Genomic DNA, 12320 nt, shown 5'->3' with positions numbered 1-12320 from the left:
GACTTTTTTACTTTTCTTTGCATGGTGCATGGGTGAAATATGAGGAAATGAGATCGCCTGATGGCCGAGTTCATCGATTAGAGAATGTTGCTGTGGAAATGGTATTGGGATGGCAGGATCGGTTGCAAGCAGTTTCTTTTAGAATATATGTGGGTAGTTTTGACATTGGATAAGGTGGTTGTTACCTTATCTAATGATATTGGATAAGTTGGTTATCACATCTTATCTGATGATTAAGGTGGTTTGAGATGTATATTTTCTGGGCTCAAGTTGCTTTGGCCCATGTTTTATATGTTGTTGTATTATTTGGTTCTCATGATTGAAATCGGGCAACTCAACTTCAAATTTTTTAAGTTGATGCTTATGATTTCCGATTTTCATGAGCAAATGTCTTATGCACTATGTGATGTACTATCAATATTGAGGTTTAACCTCGGTGCGATAAAACTTTCTGTTCTAACAAAAAAAAAAAACATTTCCAATCCTAAGATTAAGAAACATGTTAACACTATTTTTCTTCAAATTCTCCTATACCATAAACTAATTGTTAGTTGAGTATGATTTTAGGAATGTGTTATAATTGTCAGATTATTGAAATCTCGTACAATATTTTATTGTATTTATTTTATTATTCTTTGACTTTGAGAAATTATAAAAAAATAAAACAAATTGCGTCATAAATTTTTGAATTCCACCAGTTGAAGAAGCGTTAAAAATTTATTATTTAAGGGTGGAATAATGTTGGTGAGTAAATAAGAATATGAGATTTCTCGTCAAAAAAAAAGAAAAGAAAAAAGAATATGAGATTTCAATTAACTAATTACATGACCTAATGCTTTTCTCTCTGACCCTTGTAAGAGGGGTTTCATCGACGGTGGCTTGCTTTGGTGAGTGGCGGTTTTGTACCTTCAACCAAGAAGTAGGCTCTTTCTCTCCTCTCTTGGCTGCTCCTTGGTGACGGTGAGTTTGCTCGGGGCCATGTTTGGTCTATAGGCTGCGGCCTCTTGTTCCTTGTTGCTCTCCTGGCCTATGTTTACACGGATGGTGGAGTTGTAGCTGATCGGTAGATGAGTTGGGTCTGATTTGTATATTCTCCACATGTGATACCGGCGAAGGCCAAAGCTATGGTTCTGGTAGGGGATTGGTTGACGGAGCCTGGATATCAGACTTTTTTATTTATTTTTATATATTTTTAATCTTTAATTTTCAAAAAAGAGGATAAAATGATTTCACTCCTACCCCCATGGTGACTCGAACCCATGACTTCGTCATTAGGTAGTAGGTGCTCTAACCACTGAGCTAACACCACTTCGTCAACCTGAATATCAGACTTCTTTCTCCTCGTTTTTGGGAACGATTGAGGATAGTATCTACTTGGCCCGATCATCGTCGGTGATGGCGAACATGGAAGGTAGAAATCTGGACGTTGGCTTTGGATTTGGCGGAGGTGTAGGCAAGCACGACTGCTTTCCTGGCTTTGGCGATGGCGGCTTGCAAGCCAACAGAGCTGCTGCAACTAGGCTAGGGCTTAGTTTGGGATTGCTGTGCTGTGAGTGGAAGCACTTTTAAATTTGCTGTGAGATGAAGCACTTTTGATTTTGCTGTGACAGGAAGCAGCTGAGTGTTTAGTAAACTGTTATTGAAAATGTTGTGAGAACGAAAAGCAATTTCGGAGTGTTTGGTAAATTGTGAATAAAAAGTGTTGTGACGGTTTATAATTACTAAAAAGGACATAAATGTTGATTTTTTTTTAAAAAAAATAATGTTCATCTAATTCTTTTTATATTTTCTATTGATTTTTCCTTTTTTTTTTTTTGGAGTGCATTTTTCTATTGATTTTTCTATCTCATTAAGGGACCAGCCCAAAGAAACAACGAATGATTACCAAAAGAAAAAATAAGCTTAAAAACAAGACACGAATAGTAAAAAAAAGAAAACAAAAAAGAAGAAGACCATTATCCCTCCTAGTCCACAACGATCATGATAGAATGAAGAAAAGCCAAATAGCCAATCTCGTGTAATGCCCCGTACCTTAAAGTCTTTATTAGTTACTTTTTACCGTGGTTGACTGAGGAGTGACTTTTTCTTTAGTCCGGTAAATTAGAAAATTTATTTGAGATTGTCGTAGAATACGAAAAATCGAGTTCGTGGACACGTAGTTTGTTTAAATTGGATTTATATCGGAAAAGTTATGACCAAAAATAGAAATTTCTATTTTTGGCATGGCTTTTTGTTTGTGAGCTTCTATTTGTGGAAGGAGGGCTTATTAAAACAGATGGAAGAGAGAGAAAAGGGAAAGAATCAAAAAAAAAAAAAAAAAGAGAGAGAGAGCACGGGTAGAACCCGAGTCACCCCCCTCCCCCTTTTTTCTTTTCTTTTCGCCGTCGCACTCCTCCGGCGAATTCGTCGCCGTCCGGCCACCCCAAGACGCATCGTTGGGTACAGCGTGATCCTCTCTTCCTTCTCCTTCTAGCTATGTAAGTATTTCACCTTGGGTAGCTTTGGTTTTGGAGATATGAGGAGAATTGCAGAAATGGAAAAAAATGGATTTTTGCTTTGATCTCAGTTTTCCGGCGATTTCCGGTCGAATTTCTTTGGGTTTTGGTTGTTGGGGAAGTACTAAATGTATTCCTAACCTTGTTGCAGCTCGTTTTGATCGGTGGAGGAAGATTTGAAGGTGTTTGAGACTGTGAACAGTACCGTGAACAGTAACTCTCGAATTCTTGGGTTCTTGTTTGATTTTTCTGGATATTCCTACTTGAATTTGGTTGTTGTTGCAGGTTTAGAGATAGTTGTGTGGGTTATGAAGTTGATTTTGGAATAAATGGGTTGATTGGAATTGAATTTAATCTTTAAGTTTGTGTTAAATTTGAAATTGTTGGATATTGAGGTTTTGTTGGTTTTGGATTGTTGAACATGGTTGTTGGATTTGTCATGTTGGTAGTGTTGGGTGAATTCTCTTGTTAAAGGACTATTGTGAATTATTTGTTAGGTAGTAGAGTGAATTTGAGAAGGTGGAGTTGGAATCGTGAATTAGAAAAAGGGGAAAAATTAAGAATGATTGTGGAAATTTTTGGAAGGATTTATATTATCGATTGGTGGTAATTTGTGATGAAGGAGGTGAGATTAAATTGATTTAGTTATCGAAAGGTTCTTGTGAAGATTTAAATTAAGTGAAGTCCTTGATCGATTGAGAATCGAATTAAAAATCGGTTGAGTAGTTTGAGTTAGAGGGCATTGAGATTTTAAGGAATTATAGAATTAATCCCAAATTAAAGTGTGGGAGTTTTATAACAATTTGTGAATAACGGATGCTTATTCCGAGGGAAATGAGTTGTTTTTTTAGAGTATTTCCTTATTATGGTTAATTATATCCATGCAACTGTGACAGGACGTACTGAGCCCTCGAGCGAGGAGGACACAGGCAGGCAGCAGGGTTAGCTGCGGGATTCACTTGTGAGTGGACCTTTATTTTTATTTAAATAATGCATGCAGCATGGTATTAAGTTTTGAAATGTGATTTTATGGAAAGAAAAGGATTAAAAAGGAAACAGTTGACAAGGAGGCCAGTTTGGCGCATGCGTATCTTACCTGGTTGGCAGACCCTTCTAGGTAATAGTCTGGTTGGCAGTCCCTTCCAGACTACAGCTTGGTTGGCAGTCCCATCCGATGCGTCACCTGGTTGGCAGTCCCTTCCAGATGACTTGAGGTAGTTAGTCGGCAGTTCCGTCTACTACATGTGGCTAGTTGGCAGTCCCAACTAATCACCGCCTCCTACTCCGGTTGGCAGTCCCTCCCGATGCGTCATCGGGTGGCAGTCCCTCCCCGATGGCATGAGATGCCTAGGAAGCAGTCCTTCCTAGCCATCAAATGAGTTTCATGGAAAAAGGATTGAGTTGGAACTTCATAGGGTTCAGCTGCATGATGGTTTTGTTAAAAAGAGAAATGGGGAAGCATACCATAAATTGTTTTGATTCTAGTTTCGGTTTTGTCCACTCACTCTAATGGATTTTATATGTTTTCCCCTGGGCCCTTCGTTTTCAAATGCCCAGATTTCAGATTAGCAGAGATTGCGTCCAGGCTCAAGGACTTTGGGAATCAGCGCTTCCGTTTTTGTCCGTAGGTTATTATTTAACCTACCTTGTATGATATCGGCTTAGTTTTAGTGTTGCTCTGATAAGCCTTTTCTTTTGATTTTGATGGATATTGTTGTTCGGATTGTGGTTGCTTACGGAGGTTATATTGGGATTTGAACTTTCCGGATGTAATATATGTGCTTGGATTGTAAATATGATATTGTAGGTTGAGTAGAAGTTAATGTTGTAATCATATCCAGGTTTGTGAAATTTTTGGGTAGCCCATATTTAGGGGAGGTTTTGCCGAATTTTCGGTAGGATTTCGCTTAATGTGGGCCCCGCAGGCTCGTATCCAGGTAATTGGGGTGATTCCTGGGTCGGGTCCTGTCATCTCGTCTTCATCTTGTAGATTTTTCCTCGTGATCTACCTTTTTCTTCACCTTTCCACTCCTTTTCTTTGGTCAATTTCATTTGCCATATTCGTTTCCCCTCTTTTTTTCACTTTCGCTCTCTTCACTCTCATGAATTCTGGGTCTATACTTTGTTTTGAGTTTTGAAATTTAACCATGTTGAGATGCTGTGATGATTATGTCGAGTTTGTTCCCATATGGGAAGGGGATTTTGAGTCGGCTTTCAATCTTGCAAGTGCCATTCTGAGTTTCTTTTCTGGGAATTTTGAGATGCTTTTTCTAGGTTTCAATTCGATGTTGATCGATGAGCTCTTGAGATATGGAGATGGGATTGACTTTGAGCGTTTGAGATTATGGGTCAGATGTTTTAACTCTTCATAATTGTGGGATGTTGCTCTCTTGAAGAAGAATGATTCATCTTGCTTTTAATTTCGCACCTGGATATGGAGGATGAGTGGCATTGACTCATTGCCAGTCAGAGAAGAAGAAGCAGTGAGAGAGCGAAGGATAAACAAGAAAACCAGGAGGACAATTTTGCCAATATTGAAAATTTCATTAACTTTTCCGCGTCTTCAACTTGATTCCCGCAGAAGCAGATTTCCAAAGCTACAGAATTGAGTTTCTTGATTTCTGTGGTTGAAGGAAGCGCTTCCATCCGGAAGCTAATTGTAGAGGTTTTACCAAACAGCCCAATTAAATTGTAAAAGCACTTTTGGTTTCAAAAGCAGCTCCAAAATCAATCGCAAATTGGGCCTAGATTTTGGTAATCTGCTAAGGTTTCTCAAAGCTGGGCCTATTGGGTTCATTGGGCTTTGTATGGAATTTAGGTTTTTTTAGATCTTTATTTAGTATTTTAGTTTTGGGTCTCCATCCTTTATTACAAAAGGATGATAGGCCTATTTTTATTTTATTTTTATTTTTTTTGAGTGGGAAAGATAGACAAGAAACAAGTAGCTTAGTAGAAAATTTATTGATTTCAGAGTTTACTTAGTTTCTTGTTTTGTGCTTAATCAAAAAAGGTGAGTGTGCTAGGGGCATGCTAAGTAGTATACTCGTGCGAGGGGTGTGGTAGGGTTGTGTCCAGAGGGCTTCTACTGACGGCCCTTTGGACAAGTCACTATTATACTACTTGCTGAAATGCTTAATGAGATTGACATTTTCAACTAAAAAAGAATATGTGATTTTGGCTAAAAATGGTGTGTTATATATAGTTTATAGTTTTAGCTAGAAATTATGATCTTAAGATTTTTTTTTTTCAAAAAAGTTCTGGGGTTCAATTTCCACGACATTAATTGGGGCATAAACTCTAGTTAGTTTATAGCTTAAAAAAATGGGAAAATGATCATTTACCCAATTTCTGGGACATTTAACCCCATTTACCCAAACACTCTAAGAGATTGCCCACTTAATCATCAGTTTTCATTTTGAAACCCCAATTACCCAACTTTTTCAACACGTGGCTGTTTTATTCAATTTTCTGGACGCTTTTGCCCCTCTATAACTGAAACGTTTTGAAATCGTAACAGAAAAGTGATTTAGGGAGCGAATCTCTCCGATTTTAGTGAGAGAGGTTCGGCTGTATCTGTAGAGAGAGAAGCCCCCTGGGTTTTGAGTGTGGAGCTCTATCATTTTAGAGAGAGAGAGAGAGGAGCTGTGCGATTTACATAGACAGGAGAGAGAAGCTCCCTGGTTCCGGTTTGTGAAGCTTTACGGCGAGTTCGGTGTGTGAAGCTCTTACAATTTATATTTAGAGCTTGTGGTAGAAGTTTTGAGATTCATAGAGAGAGAAATTCTGCTGTGATTTTCACATGGATCATGATCCAGATGCTCTTTGTGTTCCTCCACTGCGGTTTGCTTTTGTTTCTTTACCTCTATCTATTCCGTTTGGCTTTTAGCTCTGTTTAATATGTTTGATTTTAGGAATTTTTTTGTACGAATTGTTGTCTTATTTTCAAACTGATTTTTCTGAATCAGAGCTTCCAGGTGTTTGTTTTGGTTATGAGTTGTTTTTGTAATTTTGATTTTGAACTTCCAGCTGTTTTTGAGTGCATTGTGTTTGTTTTGAGTTTCTGTATTAATTTCGTGTTTATTTTGGTGAATTCATGTTTGGATTTTGCGGTTGAGTTGTTTCCGAAGTGTTGCGGTAGTTCTGATTATATTCTTGGGAGGCAGTAATATTTCTAGTGGGGGCCAATAATGTTGTTCAACGATATTTTAGTATCTATAATTGTTTCTTACTGATGCTTTATTTGAATGCATTGAAATTTATTACGTCTTACAAATTTTTTATGGCTGTTTTGACTATATTACTGGGGACCAGTAATCATTATACTGGGGGGCAGTAATGTTTTATGTGTTATTAAGTAGTTGTAATTGTTGTTTTTTCTTATCCTTTTCATCATTTTAAAAGTTGTTTGGTACTGCTTCTACTTTGTTTTGGTAGGTTTGATTACATTATTGGGGGGCAGTATTCAGTTTATTGGGGAGCAGTAATATGTGTTTTAGGTTTAACAATAGATTCGTTTGCCTGTGTTTTCCTCGTAGGTCTATGGCTGATCCTCTGGTTGCTAGGTGCCTTTACTCTGGCAAAGGTTATATGATTCCTTTGAATCAATGCATGAGCTACTCTGAGTTGTATGAAGACATTTTCCGCACATTCCAGTTTTCCCCAACTGATATTGTTGAGCTTCAGTATTCAGTTCCAAGTTGTGAAGTCTGTTTTCTGCGTAATGATCGTGATTTCCAGATGCTGTTTTGCTCTGCCAGAATACATAGGTTAGAGTGTGTCGATATTTCAGTTTTAAAGACTGGGGGAGGTTGTAGGAGATACTGTTCGGTGGATAGTGGTTCGGAAGTTATTGATGAAGATGATTATTTGGGTGATGCATTCAGGACTGAAGTTCACAAGACGTATTTGTCTGATGAGTGGAGTTCTTATATTCATAATGTCGGGGATAAGTTTCATGGCGCTGCTGAGCTCCGTGAAAAGCTCAGGAAGTATGCAATTGCACTTGGTTTCGAGTTTGTATTCCTGAGAAATGATTTGGACCGTATTCATGCAGTCTGTGCAAATGTTGGAACTGAAGGTTGTGATTGGCATCTTCGTGCTTTTTCATCATCTGCCAATGGTTGCCTTTATATCATAGAGTTGAATAATACTCACACTTGCAAGGGTGTAGTTAGGACTCAAAAACACAAGCTTTTGGGATCCAAGGTTGTCAAGACTTGCATGGCTGCAGATGTTAGCTTTAATCTTTCATTGAAGCCAAGGGAGATTATGAGCAAGTTCAAATCAACATATGGGTTTGATATTTCATACAAGGTTGCCTTGAAAGCAAAGCATCGGGCCAAGGAAGCGATTTATGGTTCCGATGCAGACACGTTCAGCAAGTTATCTTGGTATAAGGAAGCTGTTTTGCAGAGTAGCCCCGGCTCTTCTTTTGTGTTGGAGGTTGAACCATCATCAAATCATTTTCAGAGGCTTTTCGTAGCTTACAGAGGTTGTGTAGAAGGCTTCTAATTCTGTTTGCCAGTGTTGTATGTTGATGGAACGTTTGGTAAAAGCATTTACAAGGGGCAGATTCTGTCTGCAACTGGAAGGAATGGGAATCAAGGTAACTGTATTGTTTATTGCCCCCCCATAAATTTATTCTTGGCCCCTAGTAATATTGGCTTTTGTTAGTTTCATCTGTGTGCTTAATGTTGCTTGTTTTAGTTTCTTTAATTGTGATAGATATCATTTTTACATTGCTGTGCGACGTTGTGATAGTTTCCTGCCGTGCAATAACAACATTATTGGCCCCCAGTAGACTGATTTTACTGTGATCTGGTTTATGCAGGTTTCTATCCTCTAGCCATATGTTTTTGTGATTCTGAGACAAATGCAAACTGGACATTCTTTTTCAAGCATTTGAAGAGTCTGCTTGAACCTCAAGGAAGAGTTATCACATTTATTAGTGATTGGGGTGTTGGATTGTTGAGCGCTTTCGATAAGGTATTTACTGGTAATCCTCATCTGTTTTGTTACAAGCACTTGGTGGCGAACCTTGCCAGTAAATATAGGGGTAAAGGTAATTCAAAATTGATAGAATATGTAAAGCAGAAGTTTTTTAAGGTTGCATATTCATCTACACAGAAGGAATACCGTTTCAATTTGCGGTTGCTTAGAGCAGTTGGAGGTGCCGATATTATTGACCCTTTTCTTTCTGAATTGCCTGTGGAAAATTGGTGCCGTGCATTTTATACTAGTTGCCGATATGGAATTATGGCTAATGGGATTGCTGAATCATTTAACTCTTGGATTGCAATTGAGCGTTTGATGCCAGTCTATTGTATGCTGGACCAGACAAGAATTAAACAAATGGAGATGGCGGGTAAAAGGAGGGAAGAGGCAGAACGTTGGACCACAGAACTAACTCCCAAAATGGAGGAAAGGTTGAAGGTGCAGATGGAGAAATCTCGTCGTTTCAGTGTCCATTATTCAAGTCCTAGAGTTTATGAGGTTCGATCTGACTTTTCATATGTAGTCAACATTTCCGATCATGCATGTTCTTGTGTTAAATGGCAGATCAATTGTTTTCCTTGTCCTCACGGTCTTGCTGCATTACAAGCTGCTTCTGAAAATGTATATGATTATATTGATAAGTACTTTCATGTTGATATGTTCAAAAAGAGCTACAGTTTTCCTATCCAGGATTCTGCTTCTGAATGTATATTACCTCCCCTTGCGAAGAGGCCCCCCGGGAGGCCTAGGGTGAAGCGGTTCAAGTCGGTTGGAGAGGTTGAAAAGAAGCTGATTCGTTGTGGCCGTTGTGGCAAAATGGGTACTCATAACAAGTTGAGATGCACTGAACCTCTCGTTCAGCAGTAGTTTATGTTTCTGTAGAGAGTTTTTAGGTTTTGACTTTGTCTACTGGGGGGCAGTAATTGGTTTATTTGGGGCCAGTAATTGTTTATATTCAGGCTCAAATAAACATTTTTCTTTGCACATGGCAGATTCTGACTGTTGGGATGATTAAAATTTCAATTACATAGCACAAGTTCAATTTTCCAACAGGTTTAATGCTTATTGGGTGGCAATACTGGGGGGGGGGGCAGTAATTGGTTTATTGGGGGCCAGTAATTGATTATATTCAGGCTCAAATAAACATTTTTCTTTGCACATGGCAGATCCTGACTGTTGGGATGATTAAAATTTCAATTACATAGCACAAGTTCAATTTTCCAACAAGTTTAATGCTTATTGGGTGGCAATACTGGGGGGCAGTAATTGATTTATTGGGGGCCAGTAATTGATTATATTCAGGCTCAAATAAACATTTTTCTTTTGCACATGGCAGATTCTGACTGTTGGGATGATTAAAATTTCAATTACATAGCACAAGTTCAATTTTCCAACAGGTTTAATGCTTATTGGGTGGCAATACTGGGGGGCAGTAATTGGTTTATTGGGGGCCAGTAATTGATTATATTCAGGCTCAAATAAACATTTTTCTTTGCACATGGCAGATTCTGACTGTTGGGATGATTAAAATTTCAATTACATAGCACAAGTTCAATTTTCCAACAGGTTTAATGCTTATTGGGTGGCAATACTTGGGGGCAGTAATTGGTTTATTGGGACATATGAGGTAGTAACATGTCTATTTTAGAGCATTTGTGTAAAGTGCCTGCTTCTAATTGAAGTCAGCTTCAGTATACTATATCATCCAATAACGCAGTTCATTTCACCATAGTTTGAAGATTAGGCTATTACCACAACTTTACAATCCCTACTCTTCGGATATGAAAACTACATGTCTAAATATGTTATATCTAATCTCATGCCTCACTTTCTCCCCAATACTAGGTGCATGAACCTCTCAAGCAGTCTTTTCCTCATGTTGTCCCCGCCTTCCTTGGTTGGTTCTACGCCATTTACAATGCTCTCCATGTAATGTAGCATAAAGGGCCCGCAATCACCACTGTAAAGAAGTAAAAATAATTTATGTTTAGGAATGTAGGCAGCAATGACAAATGTTACACAAGTATTATCACAAATATTTTGTTTCAATGTACTTACGATGATGGATTCTGTTGCGGGCAGTCAAAGTCTTCATAGAGTTCATAGTCTGTCTCCGCAACGTTATTCTGTAAGATCCAGTTCCTGGTTTGTTTTTCATCCTCAGTCATTGCTTCTTCAACGATAATCAGGTTTTCCTTATCGTCTTCGCCTTTGCATTTTTCTCGAGTGACATTTGGATCTTGGCTTTCTCCCGGCATTCTCATCTTAGTCAAGTTCACAGAATGTATGAATTTCTTTATGTGCTTTACCTGTTTTTTGCAGATATAGAATTTTAGTTCCACAAAAGCATGCCAACAGTATTGAAAGATGAAACTGAATTTGTGTAATTACTACATACCACTCTTGCTACATTCAGGTGGTACTTCTCCTCATTGTTGAATTCATCTACTGGCGGCCTCAATGAATTCATATGACTGAAGCTCCTTTTTTCATTGTCAATTACCAGTAAGGTGTAGTGCATGCTTGTGATGTGGTGAATTGGTAATAGCACCTTTTTGAATCGGAAGACTGACCACAGTGGTTCATAAATCATTGTCTCGACCCCACACTCAAAAGGTCTAGTGTCCTCGTCTTGTTCTTTCGTCTGTTCATACTTTATAGCATAGTACTGTGAAAAGAACGTAACCAAGTTAATTCAAGTTAACAATAAAACTTATCATTGAATCTGGTTCAAGTTTTGCTTGTTCAGTGGGGGTAGTAGACACATTACTGGGGGGCAATAATATGCATACTGGCCCCTAATAGGTCGACATAGAACAGTTTATTTTTCATTCAAAATGAAATAAATAAACAGAACATCTTCAAAACACAAAATTATATATATTCATTGCCAGAAATTGGGCCATAAACTATCTACTGCACCCCAGTAGATTGATTGTTGCACCCCAGTAAACACAAAGAGTACTCCATATTTCAGCATGTTACTCAATGTTGCTTTCCAATAAACACATAACTCAATACATTTGGTTTAGGCTACTTACCGATGCGTTTACTGCGAGGAATCCCACTTGCGCATTTTGCTTTTCAGCATCAGACTTCAGCAAGTCAATATAAACGGTGATCACCTGCAACATTGGGTACGTGGACTTTCCATCAAAACTGTATAAGTAATAAGAGAAAGGAAAATTGCAGTAATTGATGAGATTACTGGGGGGCAGTAATCATTATACTAGGGTGCAATAGATCATTGAATGGAGCCACTCATTGAAAGACTTACATCAGTTTCAATGTCCCCCTCTTGGATTATTACTCTTAGGTCGTGCTTGGTGATCCGGCGTAGAAGATCACTGCTGATCCAGAACTCGGTCCTATTGAAACAGAAACATTTGATTCCAACACAGATTTTATCAGTATGAAAAACAGAAATTAAATTGTTACACCAATTTTAAACCACGCTGTGTACTTACGTGTCCTTCTGAGCAACGTTGAAGAAGTCTCGATAGTGTCTTGCCACTGCTGGGTCCAGTGTTTTCCATGTTTGCTTATCGCATTTGACTCCCTTAAGCTTTATCTTGTTGTGAAATTTTCCATGGGCTTGTGGCATGATTCCTGCTTTCTTAGGTGCAGCTCGCTTTGAAATTTTTGCCTCTTCCGGAGTGTCGTACTCCCACTCCTCCTCTCTAGCCTTCTTGGTAGCCCTCCGGTATGTCTTCACGTTTTTCACTATAGAATGTATCTGCGGAGTTTTCTTCTGTTGTTCCTGATCTGCATGGGTCCCTTCCATCTTTTTTTCCTTCACAATTAATTCCATCACTTCTTTCTCAGCAATAT

General features: G+C 38.5%; 1 protein-coding gene across 1 annotated transcript; it reads left to right on the top strand.

Moving 5' to 3' along the window:
• Positions 1-7034: 7034 nt before the first annotated feature.
• On the top strand, positions 7035-9356 carry LOC112163921. The gene is made up of 2 exons (XM_040505945.1): positions 7035-7614; positions 9118-9356. The coding sequence occupies exons 1-2, from the start codon at positions 7035-7037 to the stop codon at positions 9354-9356; spliced, it is 819 nt and encodes a 272-aa protein (XP_040361879.1).
• Positions 9357-12320: the final 2964 nt, after the last annotated feature.

Source organism: Rosa chinensis, chromosome 5 (genome assembly GCF_002994745.2).
Source record: "Rosa chinensis cultivar Old Blush chromosome 5, RchiOBHm-V2, whole genome shotgun sequence".
NCBI classification, from domain to species: Eukaryota; Viridiplantae; Streptophyta; class Magnoliopsida; order Rosales; family Rosaceae; genus Rosa; species Rosa chinensis.
Note: the sequence above shows the minus strand (reverse complement) of the source record. Positions and strands in the feature narration are given on the sequence as shown.

Coding starts and splice junctions, on each gene's coding strand:
- LOC112163921 (XM_040505945.1), top strand. CDS start 7,035: ATGGCTGATCCTCTGGTTGCTAGGTGCCTTTACTCTGGCAAAGGTTAT. Junction 7,615..9,117: donor TTTTTCATCATCTGCCAATG/GTTGCCTTTATA, acceptor AAAATGTATATG/ATTATATTGATAAGTACTTT.